This window comes from Chaetura pelagica, unplaced genomic scaffold (genome assembly GCF_000747805.2).
Source record: "Chaetura pelagica isolate M959 unplaced genomic scaffold, ChaPel_1.0 scaffold624, whole genome shotgun sequence".
Classification (NCBI taxonomy): domain Eukaryota; kingdom Metazoa; phylum Chordata; class Aves; order Apodiformes; family Apodidae; genus Chaetura; species Chaetura pelagica.
The window spans coordinates 53262-78527 of record NW_009953079.1 but is presented as its reverse complement, the minus strand read 5'-3'; the positions used below and the strand labels follow the sequence as shown (position 1 = coordinate 78527).

The following is a 25266-nucleotide window of genomic DNA, read 5'->3' as shown; positions in this document are numbered from 1 at the left end:
ACTGGTGCATCCCAAAAATTCCCACCTTACACCTCACAACCCCAGTGCCGCACTCTGGAGGGATCCCTGAGACCATCCTTAGAAATTGTCAGCCGGGATAAAAAGCTGGTGGAGGACCCAGGTCTCCCAGGTGAGGATCCAGCATCAGCTTTAGGGGAAAAAAAGGGAGAATTTAAAATAAAAGGTAATTTGGGGATTTGTAGCAAATGTGTTTATTGGGTGGGTTTTATCAGCCGGGTTCCATTTGGGAATGGGACACAGGGATTAGTGGACCTCTAGTGGAAGGTGTCCCTGCCCATGCAGGGGGTTGGATCTAGATGATCTTTGAGGTCCCTTCCAACCCAAACTGTTCCATGATTCTATGATAAAGGCTCTGGCTTTGGGATGAGCTGGTGTTGGCCAAGGTCAATGTGACACCATTGGGTGGGTCGCAATAAACTGGTTGCTCTGAGTGATTTTGTTTGGTATGATGGAAGCCCACCAGAAATAAAGAGAAATTAGATAAAATCTTGTTTAAGAGCAGAAATAGGGGAAGGTTTTGGTTCCCCCCATCAAGCCAGGACAGAATTTAGTCTGATTATTTGCCAATTAATTATTTACCAAATTATTTAATCTTCTGATTACCAAGACTCAACCCGGAACACTCCACCAACCCTTTTCGACCTCCTTTAACCAAAAAAAAAGCACCAAATGCTATTAAAAATACATTCAAGTAGCTAAATCTGCTCAAAGTGACCAAGTTCCGACTTATCCCAGATAAACCCATCCCTAAAAAGCAGAGGATCACTGGAAAGTGCCTCCAGCACCGGCTCAAAATTAATTTTCGGGGTCAATTTTATTTTTTCATGGGATTTCTACTCTTGCTTTTGGTGCTGTTGCCCCTCTACACCCAACCCAGCTATGGAAATAAATCAGATTATTCCCTGCCATGTCCATCCTTCATAACCCACCCTGCTGGAGATGCCAAAGTCTCCATGTTGACCAGGATAATCCCAGTCAACCACCCAAGCCCTCGGAGTCAGCAGCTCTGAGGAAAAAACAGCTCTAAGTGACGGCACCAGCTTTGCCTCCCGAAATCCAAGAGGGAAAAAGAAGGAAAATGGGATCATTATGAACATGAGAAGAGCTTAATTCCAACCCAAACCGTGGAGGAATGAGGGAGATGCTGCTCCAGCCAATTCAAATTTAATTTTCAATCCTATTTCCTATTGAACGGCCCAACGCCGGAAAATAGAAAGGATCTTACAGGAAAAAAACCCTTTCCTCCAGTTTCTCCACCCTTTGTGGCACCAGTGACAACAATTTCCACCTCTCCTTTGAGGGCAAAACCAAGAGATCTTCTAAAATTACCAACTGAGGTCATTAACTAAGCGGCACCAGGGCGCACGGCGGGTTTTGGCTCAAGAAACATCATCGTGTTGGGCCTAAGAACCACTAGAGACACCATTGCTACCACCAAGTTGTCCACCTTGAGCCCCAAAAACGGGCAACCTGCAGCTGCTGGGTTTTTTTTTGGTTCATGATAAAGGTTAAAAACCAAGAAAATAATTAAAAGACCAAGCCAGGAATGAAAACATATTTATTTATACAGAAAGCAGGGCTAGGACTGAGTGGTGAAAGAAGCTGCTCTAACCTGTTTCTGACTCTTCGCTGTCGGAGGAGCTGGACTCGCTGGTGCTCTCCGACTCGGAGGAGGAGAACCCCTTCATCTTGGAGGAGCCAGCGATGACGTCCACCTTCTCTGCTGCAAGAGGACAAGGGGAAACGGTCAGAGGGGATGTGGTTCTGACCCCCGGGGGGTGCACAGGACCTGCCCCCCCTGCACATTCCTGAGGACTGGCCCGGCCCATTGTTCATCCCGAATCTCCACCGTTCCCAGCGGAATGTCCCCCTCTGGCACCACCCTTGTGGGGTGGGGACAGGGATGACCCAGAGGGGGTTCAGCCCCGTGTGGCTGTGAGATCTGAGGCTCAAAACTCACTTTTCCTTTCTGCCCCCGCCACTGCCCCAGCCCACTCAGCTGGGGGGAAGTTTGGGTCAAAAAGGTGTGGAGATGGTCTTTGGTCAGGAATAAATGTGGATATTGATTCTAGACTGAGATTTTTTAGAAGATATTAACAATAAAAATGGGTGTAAAAGGTGTATTTAAATGGAATTTACAGATATTGTGGGATTTATGGATATACCTTGGATAGAAAATGTTGTGTATGTTATATATTGATATATATAATGGCAATATAACCACTGATATATATAACTATTGATATATAACTATTGATATATATCGATATAATATATCAATAATATATATAAGTTTAACTACTGACATATATAACTATAAATTGATTTATAATTGATTCAAAATATATTTAAATATTGAAATAGCAAAATTAGCTTTAGCTAAATATATGCAAATACATTGAAATAGGAATATAATAAACACCATATATAAAATATATTAAAATATATTATTAAAATACAAACAAAACCATTTAAAAAGACATGTTAAAGTAGGTAAAAATAAGTTAAAAATAGATACTAAAATGGTCAAAACCATTTAAAAAGACATTATATTAAAGGAAGGAAAACCAGCTATAAAGTATATATTAAAATGGACAAAACCATTATGAAAGAAATAAAAAGATATTAAAACAGATGAAAAGGGAATAAAATGAAAGCAGATTGCTCCCTGCCCCAAGCCAGGGCTCTGTCCCTCACTGGGAGGATCATTCATGGGTTTCATGAGAATGACTGGAGATAGAAGCTCTTAATTGCAATTAAAGCAGGGACGTTTCCAGGGGATTGAGGAGCCGAACGCTTTGTGCTGGAGCCACCAAACCCCCACCCCGTGGCAGGAGTTAATCACAGAATCACGGAACGGTGAAGGTTGGAAAGGACCTTAAAGACCATCAGGTTCCACCCCCCCTGCCATGAGCAGGGTTTCCCCCCAGACCAGGCTGCACAAGGCTCATCCAGCCTGGCCTTGAACACCTCCAGGGAGGGGGCAGCCACAGCTTCCCTGGGCAACCTGTTCCAGTGCCTTCCTACCCTTATGGTGAAGCATTTCTTCCTGAAGTCTAAACTAAATCTCCCCTCTTCCAATTTAAAACCATTACCCTTTGTCCTATCACTGCCCTCTCTGGTGAAGAGCAAGCCCAGCTTTCCTGAAGACCCTCTTCAGATACTGGAAGGTCACTAGAAGGTGGATCCCAGTCTGAACAAACACCCAAACTCTCCCAGCCTGTCTGCAGACCTGCTCAGCCCTCCCATCATCTCTGTGGGCTCCTCTGGACCCCCTCCAACAGCTCCATGTGTCTCCTGTGCTGGGGGCTCTAGAGCTGGACCCAGAACTTCAGGTGGGGTCTCACCAGAGCAGAGGAGAGCAGAGGGGCAGAATCCCCTCCCTGCCCCTGCTGGCCACACTTCTTGTGATGCAGCCCAGGACACAACTGGCCTCTGGGCTCCAACAGTCACTGGGGGCTCTTGTCCAGCTTCTCATCTCCTCCCACTCCAGGTCCTTCTCCTCAGGGCTGCTCTCCAGCCATTCTCCACCCAGCCTGGATTTGTGCCAACCCAGGTGCAGGACCTTGCACTTGGTCTTGTTGAACTTGATGAGGTTGGCATTGGCCACCTCTCCAGCCTGTCAAGATCCCTCTGGATGGATCCCTTCCCTCTAGGGTGTCCACTACCCCACACAGCTTGGGATAGTCAGAAAACTCACTGAGCAGACACTCAATCCCACTGTCCATATCTCCAACAAAGATGCTGAACAGCACCGGTCCCAGTACTGACCCCAACTGTAATTTGCCTCCACTGGGACACTGAACCACTGACCACAGCTGCTGGTGGCCATTCAGCCACTGCCCCCCAGGGAGGAGACATCCACCACCTCCTTGGGCAACCTGTTCCAACACCTCATGACCCTCATGGTGAAGAATTTCTCCCTGATGTCCAACCTGAATCTCCCCTCATTCAGTTTAGAACCATCACCCCTTGTCCCATCACCCTGGTGATCCATCTGAGATCCCCAGCAAGTTGGGGAGTCATTAGAGCCAGGAAATCAAAGCTACAAAAAATGAAATAAAACTTTAAAAAATGGAATAATTAAAAAAAAAAATGAAACAAGTCTTAAAAAATGAAATAGATCTAAAATCTGGAAAGAAATTTAAAATGAAACTAGAGAAAATGTACAAAAATCTAATTAACCTAGAAAAATGGAAATTAAATCTAAAAAATGGAAATAAATCTAAAACATGGAAATAAAATCCAAATAATAATTAATTATAAATAAAATTTAAAAATGTAAAAAGGAAATTTCAAAACTTTAAATCTAAAAATGAAATAAAATCTAAAATCACTGAAATGAAATCCACAAATTGAAAATAAAATCTAATGGAAAGAAACCTAAAAAATCAAAGAAAACTTTAAAACATTTTGAAAAATCTAAACAATATTTTAAAAAATTAAATCTAAAATTGAAATAAAATCTAAAACCATTACAATAAAATCCATAAAACTGAAATAAAACACAAAAAATGGAAATAAAATCTAAAAAAGCAAAGAAAATGTTAAACCCCTGAAAAATCTAAACATGAGATTTAAAAAAATCAATCTAAAAATGAAATAGTCTAAAAACACTGAAATGTAAAAAATGAGAAAATCTAAAGCAAATGAAATAAGATCTAGAAAAGAGTAAATAAAAAAATTGAAATAAACCTAGGAAATGAAATAAAGACTTAAAAAATGGGGAAAAATAAAAAAGATGAAAAATAAATTTGAAAATTAAATTAAAAAATTGAAATAACATCTAAAAAATTGAAAAGAAATGTAATAAATAAATCTTAAAATGAATTAACACCTAAAAAATGGAAATAAATGTAATAAATAAAACTTAAAATGAAACAACATCTAAAAAATTTGAAAGAAAATGTAAAAACAAGAAAATAGGGCTGGAACAAGGAGAAAAGAGGGGTTTTAGGGCTTGGAGGTACCTTGAGGTTTCCTCTTCTTGCGCAGGCAGGAGGTGACGTAGCGCTCCAGCTCCCGCAGCGTCGAGGGCTTGAGGGTCTCGAAGTCGATCTCGATCTCGTCGGGGTTGGAGTTCTTGAGGGAGGGTTCCCGGGACTGGATGATGTGGACAACCCTGCCCAGCTTCTCCCCAGGCAGTTTGTTAATGTCCAGGCTCAGCTGCCGCTTCTCCTCGTAGGACATGGGTTTGCACTTCTCCTCCTCCTCCGACTCGTAGGCTGGGGGGGGTTTGCTGTTCTTCACCGCCACCGGCTCCTTCTTGCTACTTGGGGACAAGCAGAAAATGTTGGTAGGACCTCCTCGAGGAACCCTGAGATCACTCTGGTTGGAGGATTGTTACTTCCCATCCTGGAAATGAATCTATGTCTTATATAGCTGAGCTTGAAGCTCCACCATGAGGATGGAATTAAGGAAGTTGAGCTCAACCTGCCCTTGGACACCCAAAGCTGAGCTCAACCTGCCCTTGGACACCCAAAGCTGAGCTCTACCTGCCCTTGGACACCCAAGGTGGAGCTCAACCTGCTCTCAGACCAATAAGGTTGAGCTGAACCTGCCCTCAGACACCCAAAGCTGTCCAAACACTCATTCTCCCAAAGAGATGAGCAGCTCCAGGAGATAATTCAGAAAAGCAGGAGCAGCTCTGGAACAGAATTCCTGACATCCACACTTGGACAGACCAAGGCTCAACTCATGGTGCCCATTCCTCACCAAGGAAGGCCAGAGGTTGAGCTGCTTCAGAGCCTGATGCCCCATATGGAGGAGTGGAACAAATCACAGAACTGCTCTGGTTGGAGAAAACCTTTAGGGTCATTGAGTCCAACCATCAACCCAGCTCTACCAACCATCACTCGACTCTATCAAGCTAAACAACATCTTCACAGCTTTGAAGCAGCTCTAGGGATGGTGGTTGAGCCACCTCCCTTGGGCAGCCTGTGCCAAGCCCTGACAACTCTTTCCACGAAGAAGATTCTCCCAATATCCAACCTCCCCTGGGCAACCTGAGGCCATTTCCTCTTGTTCCATCATCTGTTGCCTGGGATGAGAGACCAAAACCCCCCTGGCTCCAACCTCCTCTCAGGCTGTTACAGAGGGTGAAAAGGTCTCCCCTCAGCCTCCTTTCCTCCAGGCTGAAGTTCCCCAATTCCCTCAGCCCCTCTCTCAGAAGTTCTACAACTGTCTTCTTGTTCTCCAGCCCCTCCTCCTTGTCCTCCAGCCCCTTCCCCAGCTCTGTTGCCCTTCCCTGGACACGCTCCAGCCCTTCAATGTCTTTGTTATGAGGGGCCCAAAACTGACCCCAAGGTTCAAGGTGCCACCTCACCAATGCCCAGCTCAGGGGGACGATCACCTCCCTGCTCCTTCTGGCCACACTAGTGCTGATGCAGGCCAGGCTGCTGGTGGCCTTCTTTGCCACTTGGGCACACCAAACCTCAGCATCCATTAAAAACCATGGTCCTAAGGAGGGAGAACCCAGCTGTGGGGACTCCTTGATGACCCCACCGCAGTTACTGACCCCTTGGGCACTGCAGATCTGGGGGCTTTATCCACCATCCACAGCCCTGATGAAGGTAATGAATGAGGTCTGGACAGAAACTCACCCCAGCCCCAGTGAAGGGGGAGGAACACAGCTGCAGGGACTCACTCCCCTCCAACACCCCATTACTCCAAGTGTGGACACACTGGACCCTGGGGTGCGGCCTGGGGCACAGACAAGCTCCAAGGCCTTGCTCGTTATCATAGAATAATGGACTGGTTTGGGTTGGAGGGACCTCAAAGATCTAGATCCAACCCCCCTGCATGGGCAGGGACACCTCCCACCAGCCCAGGTTGCTCCAAGCCTCATCCAACCTGCTCTTGAACACTTCCAGGGATGGGGCAGCCACAGCTTCCCTGGGCAACCTGTTCCAGGGTCTCCTCACCCTCAGGGTGAACTATTTCTTCCTAATGTCCAACCTAAATTGACCCTCCCCAATCCTGTGTTTAATTAATTAGCAAAAGGGAATTAACAAACCCAAAGTGCTGGAAAAGAGAAGGATGAGGGGCTGGGGCTGACCTGGAGGTACTGGTGTTGCTGTTGCTCTTCTTGGCCTTCTTGGGTGGTGGCTCCTTGGCTTTGCTTTTCTTGGCGTCTTCCAGCTCCTCCTTCTTTTTGTGCTTCTCCTTCTTCTTCTCCTTCTTGTCCTTCTCTTTTTTCTTTGGTTTGTTCTGCTGGGGCTGGGACAGGGCTGCAAGCTGCTCGTGCACGGCTTTCAGCTAAGAGGCAGAAACAAAGATCAACACCTTCTGCCCAGCTCTTCCTCCTCCACTTCCACATTCATTCACTTTTTCTTGACCACCCAATGCTCCCTTCTCTTCTCCTACTAATTAATTTGGTTCTTCCAGCTTCCCATCCCACCCTGACTTCAAAAATCCAGTAGTGAGCACAGCAATGGAAGAAGACAACCCCTTTGGGGTTGTTCTCCCCACTAAGGCTGCTTCATTAGCACTAATGATGCTTTAATTACCAGCACTAATGACCCAGTAGAGGGAAGATGGAAGAGATGAAGGGAGGGGTTGGAGCTCTGCTGTTTCCACACTGGGGAAACCCTTTCTCCAGCCCATAGGTTCAGGAAGTCCTGGACTGTCCTCCTCTGGAGTGTCCTGCCTGCTCGGAATGTCCTGTCTGCTCTGGATTGCCTTGACAGCTTGGGAATGTCCTGCCTGCACCAGGATCCTGCCTGCTCAGGAGACCCCACCCACGTGCAGGAGACTCCTGCTGTTGGGAACCATCATGTGTGTCCTACAAGGAACTGGACACTTATCCCAAGAAGCACCGATCCCTTCATGTTTCATCTTAGAACTACGGATTTTGGAGCACTTTGCACTGATGGTCACTCCTGTAACAAGCACAAATGTGGCTTTGAGAACATCCCTAAGGGCCACCAAGCCAAAGAGGCAGGATGGGCTGGACGGGCTCAGTGTGTCCCGTGGCTGTGGTACCTGCTCCTGGAGCTCGGCCAAGCGCTGAGCTCGTTCCTCCTCCGAGTCGTCTGAGGAGCTGTCGCTGTCGGAGGAGCTGTCGGAGCTGCTGTCGCTGGAGGAAGGGGGAGCCACCTTGGTGGGAGGTGGAACCACCACAGGAGAAGAAGCTGGAATCACAGGTTCTTCTGGTTCATCCGGCATCTTGGCAAAGCGCATCTCGAACACATCCTGGAAAGACAAGGAGAAACAAGCCAAGGGTTGGCAGAGCCAGACAAGGCCAGTGTGGTGGTCACCTCCAGGGTGCCCTCCACAGACCTGTGGTCTCTATCCAAGCAACCAACACACCACATCTTGAAGACAAGGGCATTTCCTGACAGCTGCAGGACTCTTGGGATTTTTTTACTGTCTCCAAAATAGCTTCTGGGGAAAAATTTACCAGCAATAAGGAAAAAACTCATTTAAAAGCTGCATCCTCCAGGCTGAGATCTTCCACACCTTTTTCTGCAATGGATTTGTGGCTGCAATCCCGTCTCCTCTTCAGCCTGCCTGGATCCTCCCAACCCACATCCCACCAAAACCTCAATTCAACCCCAAGACTGGGGCAAGGACGTTTCCCATTATCCCCACGAGAGAGGGATGCGACGCTGGTTTCATTCCCATTATCCCAACAATGTCCAAGTCTTTTTTTCTCCTAAAGCCTGACAGGAAAATCAATTTTCATGTAAACCCAAGTCAGGTCAGGCAGGACACCCTGGTTGGGTCTGAAGGAAGGGACATCTGGGTGGGTTTTTATTTTCCTAGGAGAGCAACAGGAGCCACTTTCACCAGAGAAGAGATTTTCCCCCCAAGGTGCCACCTTGTGAAGGGTGAAGAATTTGCAGACAAAAATGTAATTTCTTTGGTTCTCCTCCAAGGTGAGACCTGAAAATGGGCTCACCAGCCTTGTCTCCAAACCCTGCAGAGTGTCAGAAACTCCTTTTGAGAAGTTTTGTCCTGAAAACAGTTTTCTGGGCATGAGAAAACTGAAGGGTGAGGATCCACCACAGTCCCATCCGGTGGGGAGCAGAATCCAGCTAGTGCTTTGGTACCATCCTTGTTGTGTTGCTGCCCCAAAATTCAACACAGTTTTCTGGGATGATTACACTGAAATCCCAGGGTTTTTTTCATCTTTATGTCAGAAATGAAGTTTCCCAAGAGGTTGATCTTTGCAGGGATGTGATTCCAAGCCTGTCTGCAGGGGGGCATGAGGATGAAACCTGTACACCTCTTGGACCTGGTGGCATCACTGGTTGGGGAGAATTCTTCATAAAATGAAGTGAAAGTCTCTGTGGCTTTTGTTTCTGTAAAGCCCCTCAAGCTGTGACAGGAGTGATGGGAATTTCAGACTAGATTCCTTCTGCTGCTGGTTGGAAAACACTCCAAGAAGTTGCTTAAAGAGGCCACAATGTTCTTCATTAGAGAAAAATATGACAAGAGCAGCCAGAGGGTGAACATCATGTTTTGCAGGTGTCTATTTACCATAAAATGCAGAAAACCCATGAATAAGATGCTAAAATCTACTAAATTCATACCAAAACAAAGCCAAAACCCCATGTTATCTCAGCACGTGTTCGTCTTGAAGGAAAACCAGCCCAAACCTGAGCTCTAGGGTCACAAAAGCGTAGTGAAAAAATACGTCTCAGAGGACACACGTGGTGGATTCTCTGCCACATCAGTCCCTTCAGCCTAGGTTGTGGTTGTCACAGCTGGATGGGAGCAGAACAGCTGGATGGGAGCAGAACACTTGAAGACCTCATCCTGGGCCAGAACCTGCCTCAAGTGAAGCTCCTTCAACTCCAGCCAAGGGAGAAACCAATTCCCACCAAGGTTTTTTGTTATCAAAACCCAATCAAGCCATAAACTCAATTTTCTCCTGTTTTCTGGTTGTTTCTTGAGTCAAATGTCCTGCAACTTAAGTAATTTTCCACCCAATGTAATAGTTTCCCTCCCTAATTTAATAGTTTATCACCCATTGAAGAGTCTTCCCGTCAATTTAACAGTTTCCCCATCAAATTTAATATTTTCCCCCTAATTTAATAGTTTTTCCCCAATTTAACTTTCCCACTTCAAGAGTTTTCCCCTCAACTGAATAGTTTCCCCACCCAATTTCATAGTTTGCCCCCCAATTTAACAGCTTTTTTCCCAGCTCAGATCCCTGCCCAACCCATTTTCCAAAGCAAATCTCATCCATTTTCTTCTCTCACACAGCAAGAAAAAATCCAGGAGAAATCAGCACTTAAGGGAAGGAACTGCTGGAAATCCTGGACATGGGGAAGACTGAAGTGTTTTTTAGCAAGAGTTCTGCAATTGTTTGGTCAAAAGCCCCACTTTTAAGGGCTCTTTTTGCTCTCTCAGAGTTTCTCATGGCTCCTGGGAGCTCCTTTAGCACGGGAATGAGCTCAGTCTCTCCTCAGGTGAGAAAAGTGACCCTCTAGATCCTTCCTGCTCCTTTATCCAAAAGCTCAGAGGACACAAAAAGTCGTTCTTAAGCACATAAACAGTTGAGAGAAGCAAACTGAGTTGAGCCAGCCCACTCCTTGCACCCCCTCCACAGCAAAACCTCTCACTTTGGTCACCATACTCCACCAGGGTGGTGTTTTTGGAAGGTTATTCCAAGACTATGTGGTCCCAAGGTTGGGAAAACCATGGAAAACCCAAGGAGGCTGCAGTAAAGCGTCCTTACCTGCAGCTTCCGGGCCATGGCCACCACCTCGTGGTCGGCAGGGTTGTACTTGTAGCAGTTGGAGAACATCAACCGAACGTCCGCCGCGAATTCCTGAGCATCTCGGTATTCCCGGGTCTCCAGTTTGGACTAGGAAGGGAAAAACCAAACCAAAAACCAACAGGTCTCTGCTATTAACTCTGCAAAGGCACCAGATCCAGTGGTTTGAGCAATAAGCCCCATTGGTACCCAGGGATGTCATGTACCCATTTTTCTCCCTACGTTGGAATGACTGGTTTTGGTCAAAGGAATGGCTAATTGGTCAAAAGAACCACCAATTGGTCAAAAGAAAGACTGATTTTGGACAAAAGAACAACAAATTTGGGTTAAAAGAGCAAGTAACTGGTCAAAAGAACAACTAATCGGTCAAATGAATTACTAACTGGTCAAATAAGTAACTAATTGCTCAAATGAATGACTAATTGGTCAAAAGAAACACCAACTGGTCAAAAGAACACGAAGTGGCCAAATGAATGAGAAGTTTGAAGCTCCTCAGGGTTTACAACCCAGTCCAGAGGCTCAGGGAAGCTGAGGGCTCAGCTCAAACAGTGAAGGTTTCTAAATCACTAATTAGATTTTGAAATTAGAATTAGTATTTGATAAACACAAGTTAAAGACTTCTACATTGTGAATTTGAGGCCTACAGGAAAGCTGGGCAGGGACTCTGGACAAGGGCTTGTAGTGAGAGGGCAAGGGGTAATAGATTAAAACTAGAAGGAGACTGAGGTTGGACATGAGGAGGAAATTCTTTAGTGTGAGGGTGGTGAGAGCCTGGCCCACATTGCCCAGAGAAGTTGTGGCTGCCCAATCCCTGGAAGTGTTGAAGGGCAGGCTGGATGGGGCTTGGAGCAACCTGGGCTGGTGGGAGGTGTCCCTGCCCATGCAGGGGGTTGGATCTACATGATCTTTGAGGTCCCTTTCAACCTAAACCATTCTGTGATCCTATGAGTGCAGGCAGCAGGACAGGAATGTTCTCCTACCCCTCTGCTCTGTCCTGGGGGGGACATATCTGGAGGAGAGGGACCTGCTTTGGGCTCCCCAGAAGGACAAGGAGTTGCTGGAGAGGGGACAGCAAAGGCCACCAAGGGGCTGAGGGGACTGGAGCATCTGGCTCGTGAGGAAAGGCTGAGGGAGCTGGGGCTGTGGAGCTGGAGAGGAGGAGCCTGAGGGGGGGGTCTCCTCAAGGCTGCTCCAGATCTCCAGGGGGGCAGGAGGGAGGGACCAGGCTCTTCTCAGCAGTGTCCAGGGCCAGGACAAGGGGCCATGGGCACCAGCTGGAACATGGGAAGTTGCAGCTCCCCAGGAGGAGGAAGTTGTTTCCTGGGAGGGTGGCAGAGCCCTGGGCCAGGCTGCCCAGAGAGGCTGTGGAGTCTCCTGCTCTGGAGACATTCCCAGCCTGGCTGGTTCCTGTGGGATCTGCTGGAGGTGACCCTGCTCTCCAGGGGGTTGGCACTGGATGATCTCCAGGGGTCCCTTCCCACCCTGACTACTCTATGACCCCAAACTCCCCCTCCTCTCCAGCTGAGCTTACTTTGATTGTGCTCAGATCCATGGGATGTTTAATGATATCGCAATAATCATGCAGTCCCAGGGCTTCCACATCCACAGGTTTGTAGAAGGGCCAAGCGTAGGCCGCGTGTTTCTTGGCGAACATCTCCTTGATGATCCCGCTGCAGTATTTTAACTGCTCAGAGATTTTGCTACTCTTTTCTACCACGTGTTGTTGGGAGTCTGGAACGTCCTTCTTTGGAGGCTTCACCGGGCGGCTGCTCTCCCGCCGCGGTCCCAGCTTGGTGGACTTGGGCTCAGTGGGAAGCGATGACGATTCATGGATTGGGTCGATGGTCGTTGGCGTTGTGGTGTCAGCTTTCCTCTTCACCCCTTTTTTTGTCTACAATCGAGCAAATAAAGCAAGGTTACTTTGGACACCACCTTTTGGGCTCCTAACCAGTTGTGTTTCTTGGAGTGTTGACTTGGATTCACACTCTCGAGTGGCTCAAACCTCGTGACAACACTACAAGAAGGACATTGGAAGCCCTTCCAAAAATATTCTGATTTTGTGAGCTCTACACAAAACCCTACAGTTTATCTCTGTTGTACCAGCAAAGGTCAAGGCCATAGTCACTTCAGCAAGTCCAGATTTTCTTCCCGAGTCATGGAAGCTCAAGGAAGGAAGGTTTTGAACAGGGTTTCCACGCAAACCTGTGTGGAATTTATCATGTCTACTACCAGCTGGTGTCAGAGAGAGTCACCATAAGCTCCTCACATTTCTCAAACCATGAGTTTTTTGACCAAACTATGGTCATTCACCTTCAAATGTGACTCCAGTGGCCAAGCCAAGGGTGACCACTAGACCAACTGTGACATTTCTACACCGTGAAGATAATTCAAGCCATCACATTAAGATAATCAGGGAATGACTCACCTTCACGGGCTGGGGGGGCGTTGGGATCACGGGAGGGTGAGGCTGGATGGGCTGGGGGGCCGGGGCCGGCGGTGCGGGGGCCTGGGGGGCGAGCGTCTGCGCCGGCGCCGGCGTCTGGGCCGGGGAGGAGGCTTGGGTGGTGTTGGCTACCGTCGATGAGCCGGGCTTGGATGTCACTGCCAAGAGAGGAGACCAGGGGTTGGCTTCTCTCCTCACACTTAATTGTTTTAACGGGAAAAACAATTAACGTTTCACAATAAAGAGCATTTAATGAACATTCCTGATGAGTCATTGGGAACGGGCAAGTCCTGGTCTTGCCCAACCGCTCCGGGAAAAACACTCCCCCACCTTCTCCTTCACCAGGATTGGTTTCACTGCTCAGGAGGTGATGTGGCGACCAGGACAAAACTGCACCAAAACACCTCCAGAAATAGACCATGGTCAGGCCAAGGGGGTGTGTGCCCCCTCCCTTCCCTTTCCACAAGATTTCCTGCAGACAGGACAAGGAGGTGAGGGCCTCTGTTCCTGCCTGGGCAAAGCTTCTTGAGTGTCATCGTTTTGGAGCCAAAACTGGGCAGCTCTTCCCTCAGGAGCTCTGGTAGCAAGAAGAGTTTCTTCATTCTTGGTGACTTGAAGTGGTCACAACTGCTCCTGGGAGGGGAAAATCTCTCCTGCTGGCAGGACAGTGAGGTCCTCATTAAGTGATTTCAACCACAGAGGTTGGAAATGGTCCTTGGACATTCTAGTGGACCTAGGGAAGCCACCTCCCTGCTGGAGCTTCTGCTGCTTTGCAGGACAAAGCTCCAACCCAGCTCCCAAATGTCCCAGTATAGTAACATGTCCCCCAAAAGGGAATGCTGGGAGGCTTGGATGATGCTGGGACAGCACCAGCAGACCTCCAAGATGGAGGTATAAGCAAAGGGAGATCACCTCCAGAGTCTGGAGAAGGTCTGGGATCAGCAGGTGTGACAGGAGCACTTTCTGCCAGGTACCAAACGTACCTTGTTGGCAAGAAGAGCTTGGGAGGTTTGAGAACATGGAGATGATCCTGTAGGGACATCCCAAAGGGAAGCAATCCCACTGCTCCATCAAAAGCAGTTCTAGGTCCCCAACACAGGAGGGACATGGAGCTGTTGAAGCGAGTCCAGAGGAGGCAACGGAGATGATCCTTGGGCTGGAGCAGCCCTGCTCTGGAGACAGGCTGGGAGAGTTGGGGTGTTCAGCCTGGAGAGGAGAAGGCTTCAGGGTGACCTTGGAGCACCTTCCAGTGCCTGGGCTGGCGGGAGATGCCCCTGCCCACGATGCAGGTTGGATCTAGATGATCTTTAAGGTCCTTTCCAACCCAAACCAGGTCTGGGACTCAAGTGATTCCATGCTCCAGACCTGTGCTCCCAGACTCTGGGTGCAGTTTCACCCTCTCCCAAGGAGGGTCCCGAGCACAAACCCTTCACCATGTCCTGCCCCACCAGTTCTCCAGCTCCTCTGCTACCAGTCACTCCCAAAATATAATTCATTGGAAAAGAAGCACAGCTGGAGCCAGAGCCATCCCATGGTCCTGCTGGGATCCCATGGACACTGGTGGGATCCTGTGGGTCCTGCTGGGATCTCATTGGTCCTGCTGGGGATCCCATGGGTCCTGTTAGGATCTCATGGTTCCTGCTGGGATCCTTTGAGTCTTGCTGGGATCCCATGGTCCAGCTGGGATCCTGTAAGTCCAGCCGGGATCCCATAGGTCCTGCAGGGATCTCATGGGCCTTGCTGGGGTCCTGTGGGTCCACCTGGGATGCCCTGGGTCCTGCTGGGACCATGAAGCAGCTCCTCATCCTGTAGGCAAAGCCGACCCAATCCCACCTTGCTAAGAGCTCCAGGTTCAATCAGAACCCCGTGGGGGTTCCATAAGTTAACTCCCAATGGGTCACTACCTGCTGAATCCCATGCCCAGTGGGATTCACTGGGAGAAGACTGGAAAATCATCATCTTGCAGGTCTCTGGCCAGACGTTCCAGACAGTCAGTAGCTATTTATCATTCTTATTTCCTTCTACTGTTCTGTACAGCCAATCACAACAAAGGGGTGGGATGTCCCAGACTACCAATGGTCCACACTAGGTTTCCAGGTGAACCTATGGCTGGGGAAGAGCTGGAGGGTGAGGAGCTCAGGGGGGACCTACACGTTCTATACAGGCTGAGGCTGAGCTGAGGAGACCCAAGTTTCTGAGGTTTCTCTACACCAGGCAGGTAAAAAGATCTTCCCTACAGGTATTTCATCCCTTCTCCTCTACAGATTCTGGGAAGGGTGATGGCCAATGGTTTGCTAACCAAGAAGAGCTTCCAAAAATGGCACCTCAGGGACAGTGCCTAAAAAAAAACCAATTGAAAATGAAATCTCATGACCAGTAATCACAACTTGGTCACGCCCAGAAAAATCCATCAACTGGGTTTGGTGGTGCTTGAAAACCTGGATTTCATGAATGTGGGAGGACTCAAGGATGTGGAGAGGAGAACCAGAGCTGTGCAAAAACTTGGACACAGCCCTGCAAAAGAGAGAGATAAGTGGCCAAAAATGGTCAAGGGAAGGACAGGAAATAAACCCAAAAGCATGAAAGCAGGTGGAGATGTTGGGCTTTATGAGTGTTTCTTGTTCCTCAGTGTTCTGGATGAAAAGCTGCTCGAAGGATGGTCTGAGGATGAGCTAAGGATGGTCTGAAGATGGTGTGAGGATGGTCTGAAGATGGTGTGAGGATGGTCTGAAGATGGTCTGAGGATGGTCTGAAGATGGTCTGAGGATGGTCTGATGTCCCTCTAGGCAGAAAGATGGTGACTGTCAATACGTAATGTCCTGGTGATGGCCCTACAGTGAGGTTTCCTCTCCCAACAGCTCCTGAGAATGTTCAACATCCACCAACGTTGGATTTTCTCCCTCTTACCCAGACAACTGGTCCCCAAACCCTTTGATGGATGACCCCAGCCATCTCCTGCTCATTTTCCAGTAAACCTTGGAAAAGAATTTGCTGGGATCCCAGACGGACCAGTCTGTGGAGTCAAAGCATTCCAGAAGGTTGCAGGAGACTCAGGCCAGCTTCAATATGGGTCAAAGCATCTTCCTTTTGGTGACATCAGCTCGGTGACACTCCTGGTGCAACGTCTGCCTCACAATGTTTGGGGTGAAAGAGTGAGAATGATCCAAGATGGAGATGACAGAGGTTTAAGTGAAGAGGATCTTAAAACAGCTACATGTCTGACGAGATCCCATCATGGCCAGATGCTCTCAGCCCTTTGATGAAAGATCCAACCACACCAGCAGTCAATGCTGAGCCTGGGAAATGGTTGATATCCCCCAAAATGAGCTAATGAAATCACTGAGGCATCAAAAGGGGCCTCAGAAGGTTATTTTACTACCAGGTTCATGTCCAGCTGTGGTGTGTAGAGGTTTTCACAGAAGAGGGTTCAGAGAAGAGTTCTGAAGGAGGACTGCGAGATGGCTTTTCTCCAGGACAGACCATAAATAGATGAAGCTGTGGTTGAACCGCATGTTATGTGGTGGAGAGAAGATGGGATTGAGTCAGAAAACTGGTACTTTCTGACTCTGTAAATGACTAATCTGGGAGCAAAGCTATGAAGCAAAAATAATGAAGTCTACACCATAAAAACCTTCAGGTATCAACAGACACCAAGAAAGAACATCATGCCAGGCTTTTTTAACCTTAAAAATAGTTCAAAATGCCACTGTTTGGAGCCTAAAGTCAGTGGGTTGGTATTTCAGCCCTGAAAAAGGGCAAAAGAAGGCAAATTTGTCAGTCTGGCTGCAAAAAAATAGAAGATGTTTCTGGTATGGTGGTTGAGCCCGGGTCTGGTCTGCACAGAGTGAATCCACATCAAGGCAGCGACGTTCCACCTTGCCTGGGGCTCCTCAAGCCTCGTTATCCATCCCCAGTCATGGGATAATTAATAGTTGGGGTGTGGAAAACACAACTGGAGGAGGTTCTGCAGGGGGAAGGGACAACTCTCCACTGGCACAATTCTTTGCAGATCGGCAGATGATCCTTTGTGACATCTGCTGATCTGTGAAGAATTGTCCCAGTGAAGGGTTGTCCCAGACCCTTCTGCAGAGGCCAGGGGTGGGCTGGGATGCTGGAGATCCAGGATCTCTGACAGCAGAATGTACCAGGGCTGTCACTGGCTCCTCCGGGGTCACTGACACGTTTCTGACTCCAGAAGGATTTTAAGTCAGCTCTGACCTAGCAGAGCTCGTGGTCCTTCTGTGCAGAGGTACTTCCCCTCGGGGTGATGTATCATCTCAGCTCCCAGCAGCAGAAATTCAACTCTCACTATTGCTCTCAGTCTTTGGGGTTTTTTTGTGGAAATGCAGATACGATGACGTTTCACCGGCACTGGCCTCAGCAGTGCTGGGTTGACCGCAAACTCTGTCCCCGTTGCTCCTCTTCCCCCAGAAACAGTGCCCAGAATAAAGGAATCATGAAGGCTGGAGACGACCTAAGATCATCAAGTCCAACCATCAACCCAACCCCACTGTGCCACTAAACCATGTCCTAAAGTGCCACATCCACACATTTTTTTTAAGCCCTCCAGGGACAGAGACTCCACCACTGCCCTGGGCAGCCTGGGCCAGGCCCTGACAACTTTTTCCAGGACGGAATTGTGCCCCCAAATCAACCTCAACCTCCCCTGGGCAACCTGAGGCCATTTCCTCTAGTCACTTGTTTCTTGGGAGAACAGTCCGACCCGCCCATGGCTCTAACCTCCTTTCAGGCAGTTGCAGAGTCTCCTCTCAGTCTCCTTTGCTCCAGGTTGAACACCACCTCCAGTTACCTCAGCTGATCTCCTTGTTCTCCAGCCCCTTCCCCTTTTCCTCCAGCCCCTTCTCCTTATCCTCCAGCCCCTCCTCGTCTTCCATCCCCTCCTCGTTGTCCTTCAGCCTCTCCTCTTTGTCCTCCAGCCACTTCTCCTTGTCCTCCAGCCCCTTCCCCAGCTCCGCTGCCCTTTCCTGGGCACGTTCCAGCCCTTCAATGTCCTTCTTGTCCTGAGAGGCCCAGAACTGACCCCAGGGTTTGAGGAGTGCCCAGTACAGGGGGACAATCCCTGCCCTGCTCTTGCTGGCCACACCAGTGCTGATGCAGGCCAGGATGCTGGTGGCCTTTTGGCCACCTCGGCACACTGCTGACTGAGAGAAGCCACTGAGGAGGGACTCCTGGGATCTCCACCAGCTCTGGGGGAGAACCTCAGGCCAACAGGCAAGAGCAGGAGGCAGCTGCTCCCCTTCCCATCCCCTTTCAGACCCTACACAATCAATCAAGGCACTGAGAAGACCAACGACCACATCAACCCCACAGAAGGATGAACAGCTTTAATTAACAGCCCAAAGAACCGCCCAGACCCAGGGCTGGGGGTTCAGCCTGGCCCCCCCTGGCAGGAGGAGCTGTACCTGCTTCCTTCCGCGCACGTCCCCTGCCCTTCGTCTGGGCGATGACGATTTCTGTCTCCTCCTGGGTCATCTCCGAGATCTTCTGCAGGAAAAGCTTCTCTAGAGCTTCTGCCATTAAGACTATGTCATCCCCTGGCTGGAGAAAAACAGACAGAAGGAGTTAGGTGAGGGATAAATGGAAATACACACTGTGATAGGAGTCTACATATTATATTTCTCTCTGAAGTGCTTCCAGAGAAACGACTTTGTGCTTTCCCTCCTCAGCACTGGTGTTTCCACCATGGTGGAGCAGAAAGGCCCAGGGGAATGTCCCCAGCACCAACCACAGGGACACACCTCACCCTAAAGCTCTTCTGTTTAGAGGTAGAGAAAAAGTGCGGAGTCCTGATCCTGGAGAGGAACAACCCTGTGGAGCTGGACAGAGCAGGGGTTGAAGCTTTTAGGAGCCTCCTTTCATAGCAACTGCACCGTGACAGCTCAAACCAGGAAGGGCAGTGGCCAAGGAGATGGTTTTCAAGGACCAAAGCTCCTAATGACAACTTGGGACCAACTAGAAAGGTCTTGTTCAACATTTCTGAGAGGTGGAAAGGAAGGAGGAAAGGTCAAAGCACGTGAGGGTGAAGCAACGGGGAGAAAAAACCCGTGCGAAACCAAGAGCAAAAACCAAACAGGAACTGAAACACGGGGACCAGTGGTGGAGTGGGTGGAGTGGTGGGGAGGAGAAGGCTGGAGGCTCTGTCCATGTCTTGCTGACCTTGAGGGCAGCAGTAACCCTGTCATGGTTCCTTATTTGCTGTCCTCTTGCTACTGAAGATGATAACTAGCAAGTGCCTTTTCCTCAGTGCAGCCTCCAAGAACCTTCTCCGACTCTCCAAGCTCTACCACCACTCTCAGGTTTGGGCAGACACAGGCCACTGTCCCACCACCACCATTTAGGGAAATGCCTTGGGATGCTCCTCATCCCTCTGGATATTCCTGCTTGCATTCCAGGTGGTTGCAAAAATATTTATGAATAGTTCTTCTGGGATGTTTCTCACAGTCTGGAGGAGAATCTCCCTTCTCCCTCTCTGCTCCAGTGAGAGTTCTCCCCCCTGGAGAACCAGGGCCAGTTCTGGAGCCCCAAACACAAGAAAGACATGGAGCTGTTGGAGAGAATCCAGAGGAGCCCACAGAGATGATCCAAGGCTGAAGCAGCTCTGCTCTGGAGACAGGCTGGGAGAGTTGGGGTGTTCAGGCTGGGCAGAAGGCTCCAGGGAGACCTTAGAGCACCTTCCAGTGCCTGAAGGGGCTCCAGGAAAGCTGGGGAGGGACTTTGGCCGAGGGCAGGAGTGATGGGATATGGGGGGATGGCTTGAAACTGGAAGAGGGAGACTGAGGTAGGACATGAGGAAGAAATCCCTGGGACAGGGAAGTTGTGGCTGCCCCATCCCCGGAGGAGTCCAAGGGCAGGTTGGATGGGGCTTGGAGCAACCTGGGCTGCTTGGAGGTGCCCCTGCCCATGCAGGGAGTTGGATCTAGATGAGCTTTAAGGTCCTTCCAACCCAAACCATTCCACGATTCTGATTCTATTATGAGCTCCCTATATCCCTGTTCTTTTCCCTACCAGAACCCAGTTTCCAATCAGCCTTCCATCAGTTCTTAACAGCGTGAGGGAAAACATGAAGCACAGACCAACTCCTCACATCTCTGACAACCTTGGTGGCTTCTGCTCAAGCCAGACCCAAATAAAATCTTAAAGAGAACAAAAAAAGAAACTAAACCATGTCCAGACTGAAGGAATCTGCAAAGAATTGTCCTGGGAGGGAAGGTGGTCCCACCAGCCCTGCTGCCTCCTGCTTCCTGGGAGGAGACAGACGTGCACGAACTGTCATCCCGTTCGTTTTCCTACAGAAGCTGATCCTGGTGGTGGTTCCTTTCAAAAGGACCTTTGGAACAAGCACCTCTAGCACTTCCAGCCAGGAGATCTGCCTTGGAAAAAGGCCCATTTAGGACCTGTTCCTACCTTATTGTAGATGTAGCAGTTTGTAAACATGGTGTTGAAGTCCTGGATACATTCTTGAGCGTTCCAGTAGTAGTTGTTCTCCAAGCGTTTCTTTATTGTTCCCATGTCCATCGGGGTCTTAATGATCTTGTAATAATCCTGCAAAGGGAAGAGAGGGAGAGATCAGGCTGGGAACTTAAAGATTTACCATGTTTATGGATGAAGATTCCTCCCTGGACCCACCTGGGAGGTCTTTCTGAGCCCAGAAGGCTGAGCTGCCAGACTCAGTCCACACCAGCTTCTCCCTGGGGATTTTTAACTCAACAGAAGGATAAAACTTTGGTAGAGAAGAAATTTAACTCCAGAGGCACCAACATTTCCTGATTTTGGGTTTTCAGCTTGTGACAATGCAAGGTAATTCCTAAAAAAATGATGGGAAATGTAGGAGCCTTGGGAGGAGGTCACTGATTGGGTGCAGCAACAGGAGAAGTGGGGAAATCACAGAATGGTGGGTGTTGGGACCTCTGAAGATCATCGAGTCCCTCAGCACCATGTACATGGCGTAGAAACCCTTCCAGGGATGGGGACTTCACCACCTCCCTGGGCAGCCTGGGCCAGGGCCCAACAACCCTTTCCAGGAAGAAAATGTTACCAAGATCTAATCTAACCCTCTCTTGGCACAACTTGAGGCCATTTCCTCTTGTCCCATCACTTGTTCCTTGGGAGAGAACAGACTGACCCCCCCGGCTCCAACCTCCTCCCAGGCAGTAGCAGAGCAGGTCTCCCCTCAGCCTCCTCTTCTCCAGGCTGGACACCCCCAGCTCCCTCAGCTGCTCCTCACAAGTTTTCCAGCCCCTTCTCTTCGTTTTCCAGCCTCTTGTTCTCCAGCCCCTCCTCCCTGTCATTCAGCCCCTCCCCAGCTCTGCTGCCCTTCTCTGGACATGCTCCAGTCCCTCAATATCCTTGGCCTCTGGACAGATGGCCTCAATCCATTGATCCTAGATCCCTCTGTAGAACCTTCCTACCCTCAAGTAGATCAACACAACTTGGTGTCATCTGCAAACTCACCAAGGGTGGGTGCCTTCGACTCCCTCAATTTACTGCCAAATAACTTAAGAATTGGTGTCCCTGAAGAAATGACTTGTGTGATGCTGCCAGTTTTGGAGCCGAGTAATTTTTGGTTCTTATTAATTTTTGGAGTTTAATAATGATGGGTGCTTGGCTGGGGCCACAGACTTGCCCAGACTCCTAAAATATTAATCTTATTTTCTTCTCTGCATCCCAGTGGAAAAAGGAGGATGGTTAAAGGCAAAGCAGTAGCTGAGCCACTGGAGGTTCCTCCTTGTGCATTTTCTAGAAGATCACAGAATCATTTAGGTTGAAAAAGACCCACCACATCTTCAAGCCCAACTGTTAGACCATGAGACCAACTATTAGATCAAGTCCAGTCATTAGGTCATTAAGCTCAACCACTAGATCAAGTCTAACCATTAGGTCATTGGATCCAATGGTTGAAGACCCAAATGCCTTGAGAACCCTCATCTGGCCTCCCGACCTCTACTTACAGGGAGGTTCAGCTTGACAGCATCCACAGGCTGCTGGAAAGGCCACGCAAACTGGTGCTTCCATAACGTCTTGAGCACCACCTTGAGCAGATACTGCAGCTGGTTGGTCTGGCGCTTGGGTTTGTTGGGGTTGGAGGTCTCTGGAGGAGGGGGATTCACGCCCACGGTGCTGCCTTGTTGGGGCTGAGCCTGCGACTGCGTCGTAGACATCTGGGTGGCTTCCAGTCCATCCCCCATCACCGGCAGGTTCCTCAGTCTCGTGCCAGGGCCACTCTCTGCCGACATATTATTGATCCCATTGCATTCCTCACCGGACACCCTGCGGGATGAGGAGAAGAGGGATGAGGTCAGGTCAGCCCCAGGCTCTCAGCCTTCCTTAAAAACACACCAGTGAAGCTCCACCAGCCCCGCTCGGCCAACCAGCCCTGCTGCCCAGTCCCAACAAATGACAGTGATGTCAGTGTTCACCATTCCAGGGCAAGAAGATTTTTCACCAGACAGGGCAATGCTGGGACAAGGGGTCATGGTTTTAAACTGAGAGAGGAGATATAGGTTAGATACTGGGAGGAAATTCTCCATGAAGGTACGAAGGCACTGGAACAGGTTGCCCAGGGCAGCTGTGGCTGCCCCATCCCTGGAGGTGTTCAAGGCCAGGTTGGATGAGGCTTGTGCAGCCTGGGCTGGTGGGAGGTGTCCCTGCTCATGGCAGGGGGGTTGGAACCTGATGGTCTTTAGGATCCCTTCCAACCTTCACCATTCTTTGATTCTGAGGCAATTTCTCCTCCCTTCCACAGCAGCACCAGTGCTGTCGTTCTGTCCTTGGCAGAGTCTGAGCCCTGCTCTTGCCTGATCTGGTCAAGGAGAACCCCAAAGTTCTCCACAAAGACCCTTTGTTGCCTCTTAACGAGGCTCTCATGAGCAAACTGCTGCTCATGCTCAGCAGGTCCCAGCTTCAGCTCCAGGGCAGGGTTCACCAACACCATGAGAAGTTGGTGCTGGCCAACTTGTAGCCCCCACCCCCCCATGGGGCAGCTAACCCAGCTTCATGACTTTTAGCTGTTGTGGGACACTTCAGGTGAACCATGTGGTGGACAGAGCTCCACTGAATCCAGACTATCTGCTTTAGGGAGATAATCTAGGTAGATAATCACTTTAAGTAGTTAAGCAGATAATCTTGAGGTGACTTGCTTTAGGTAGATAATCTAGGTAGATAAGAACCTTATGTAGTGAATTTAAGTAGATAATTTTTAGACAGATAATTCAGGTAGATAAACAAGGTAGATAATTTTAAGATAGATAATAATTTTTAGGTAGATGATCTATAGGTAGATAATCTTCAGGTAGAAACTTGGGTAGATCCTTTAGATAAGAGAATCTTTAGGAAGCTAATTTAAATGTTGTTCTGAAGACAGGAACTTTGGGAACAAGGCCTTTCTGCTGATCTCCCAGGGCAGATTCCAGAGCTCTCCAAAGGCACACACAGCCTGTCCAGCTGCATGAAGGGGCCACCACTGAGCCAGGACCATGGATTAGAAATGGAAGAGGGAGCTTGAGGTTGGACATTAGGAAGAAAGTCTTCCCTCTGAGAGTGGTGAGACACTGGCCTAGGTTGCCCAGGGAAGCTGTGGCTGCCCCATTCCTGTAGGTGTCCAAGGGCAGGTTGGATGGGGCATGGAGCAACCTGGGCTGCTGGGAGGTGTCCCTGCCCATGGTGAGGGTTGGTTATAGATTCTGAAGGTCCCTCCAACCCAAACCACTCCATGATTCTGTGCTATGATTCTATGACCTGGAGGCCTCAAACTACCTTTGCAGGGCATGTGGGACCTCCCTGGTGTAACCACACCCCCATGACCTGTGTCCTGTGTCCCAGCACACGCAGCACACGTGAAGCTTGAGACTTGCAGCCATTAATTAGAGAAGACCATGACAGTGGGTGAGATGAATGAAGAGCGTTGTTGTTCACGGGTTTTGAGGGACACCCAGGTTGGGATGAAGATGATAATGTTTCACACTCCTCCTCTCGTGGGGTTATGGAGACACTTCTCAGCCGGGGCAGGACTGGTTGGGTTTAGGACCTCCAGCCCTGCATGATTTGGAGAAACCCCAGTGGAGGCAGAACCATCTCCTGCACATGGACACAGCCTGGAGGCAGGATGTGGGGACACATGGGGACTCCCATGCTCAGAACAGCATCTGGCCACGGGTCTGGGTTGTTAATTCTGGAGCTGTGGAGCAGCCCCGTGGCTCTGCACGTACCACCAGAGATTAAACATCTGAGCAATTTCACCTGCCACATCCCTCAGCTGCTCCCGAGAGCCTGGGGAACCTCAGCTAGGCTCAGGCCACCTGCTCTGGCTGCCCTAGAACCACCACTGACCACCTCACACACCAGAGCAACACCAGGGCTGGGGCTTTTCACCATGGGCTTGAACTTCCATGGCTCCAAGTGAATGGAAGCATGGCTGGAGCAGCCAGACACCCCTCCTCCCCATGGGATGTTCCACAGGAGATTTTCCAGCTATGGTTTCAGGACCTGTGAGCTCAGCCATTCCCATCCTCTATTCCCATCTTTCCTGTTGCTCTTGCTTTTCTCCCCATGTTTGAGATTTAACTCCAACCTGCCACCATCTGGATTTCCCTCTCTTGCAAAACTCCTGGAACCGCTTTGGGGCGGTGCTGATCCCTCACGTTGTGAACTAAAGGGAAACTTCTGAGGGACAAACTGTCCTCGTGGAGTGATGGCCAAGCAAAAAGGATCCTCTTTACCCACTGCCAGGAGCTACTTTACCTTGTAGGATACATTGCCATCTAATTTTGCCCCAGAAAATGATGCCGAGTCAGAAGTTGCTTGGCTTGTCCATCTATCTTCTGTGGCTTCAGGCACAAATGCCTTTAGATACTGTATCTGATGAAACAAACAAAGCAATTAATCTGAGGCATCACAAACAAAGGCTACCTCCAAGAACCAGAGAGAACTTCATGTCCATCAACAGTCCAGTGAAGCAAAGGAGCCCATGGTCACCTGGAATCACACCTGGGGAAAACAGAGGAACCAGTCCCAATATTTCAGTTTCTCCCGGGTGTTTTCCCACTTCTAGACAAGCTCC

The 25266-nt window shown here is 49.2% G+C and overlaps 1 protein-coding gene across 1 annotated transcript in view; it reads right to left on the bottom strand.

The window, feature by feature from the left end:
- Positions 1-25063, bottom strand: part of BRD4 (bromodomain containing 4) — a 51523-nt gene extending 26460 nt beyond the window's left edge. The window contains exons 1-11 of the mRNA XM_009996968.1: positions 24948-25063; positions 22160-22478; positions 20616-20753; positions 18566-18749; positions 13173-13348; positions 12279-12638; positions 10709-10837; positions 8005-8214; positions 7079-7278; positions 4992-5290; positions 1634-1744 (exon numbers count right to left, since the gene is read on the bottom strand). Coding sequence (XP_009995270.1) covers positions 1634-1744; positions 4992-5290; positions 7079-7278; positions 8005-8214; positions 10709-10837; positions 12279-12638; positions 13173-13348; positions 18566-18749; positions 20616-20753; positions 22160-22478; positions 24948-24967 — 2146 coding nt within the window. The 5' untranslated portion in view covers positions 24968-25063. The remainder of the gene's footprint in view (positions 1-1633; positions 1745-4991; positions 5291-7078; positions 7279-8004; positions 8215-10708; positions 10838-12278; positions 12639-13172; positions 13349-18565; positions 18750-20615; positions 20754-22159; positions 22479-24947) is intronic.
- Between the last annotated feature and the right edge of the window lie 203 nt (positions 25064-25266).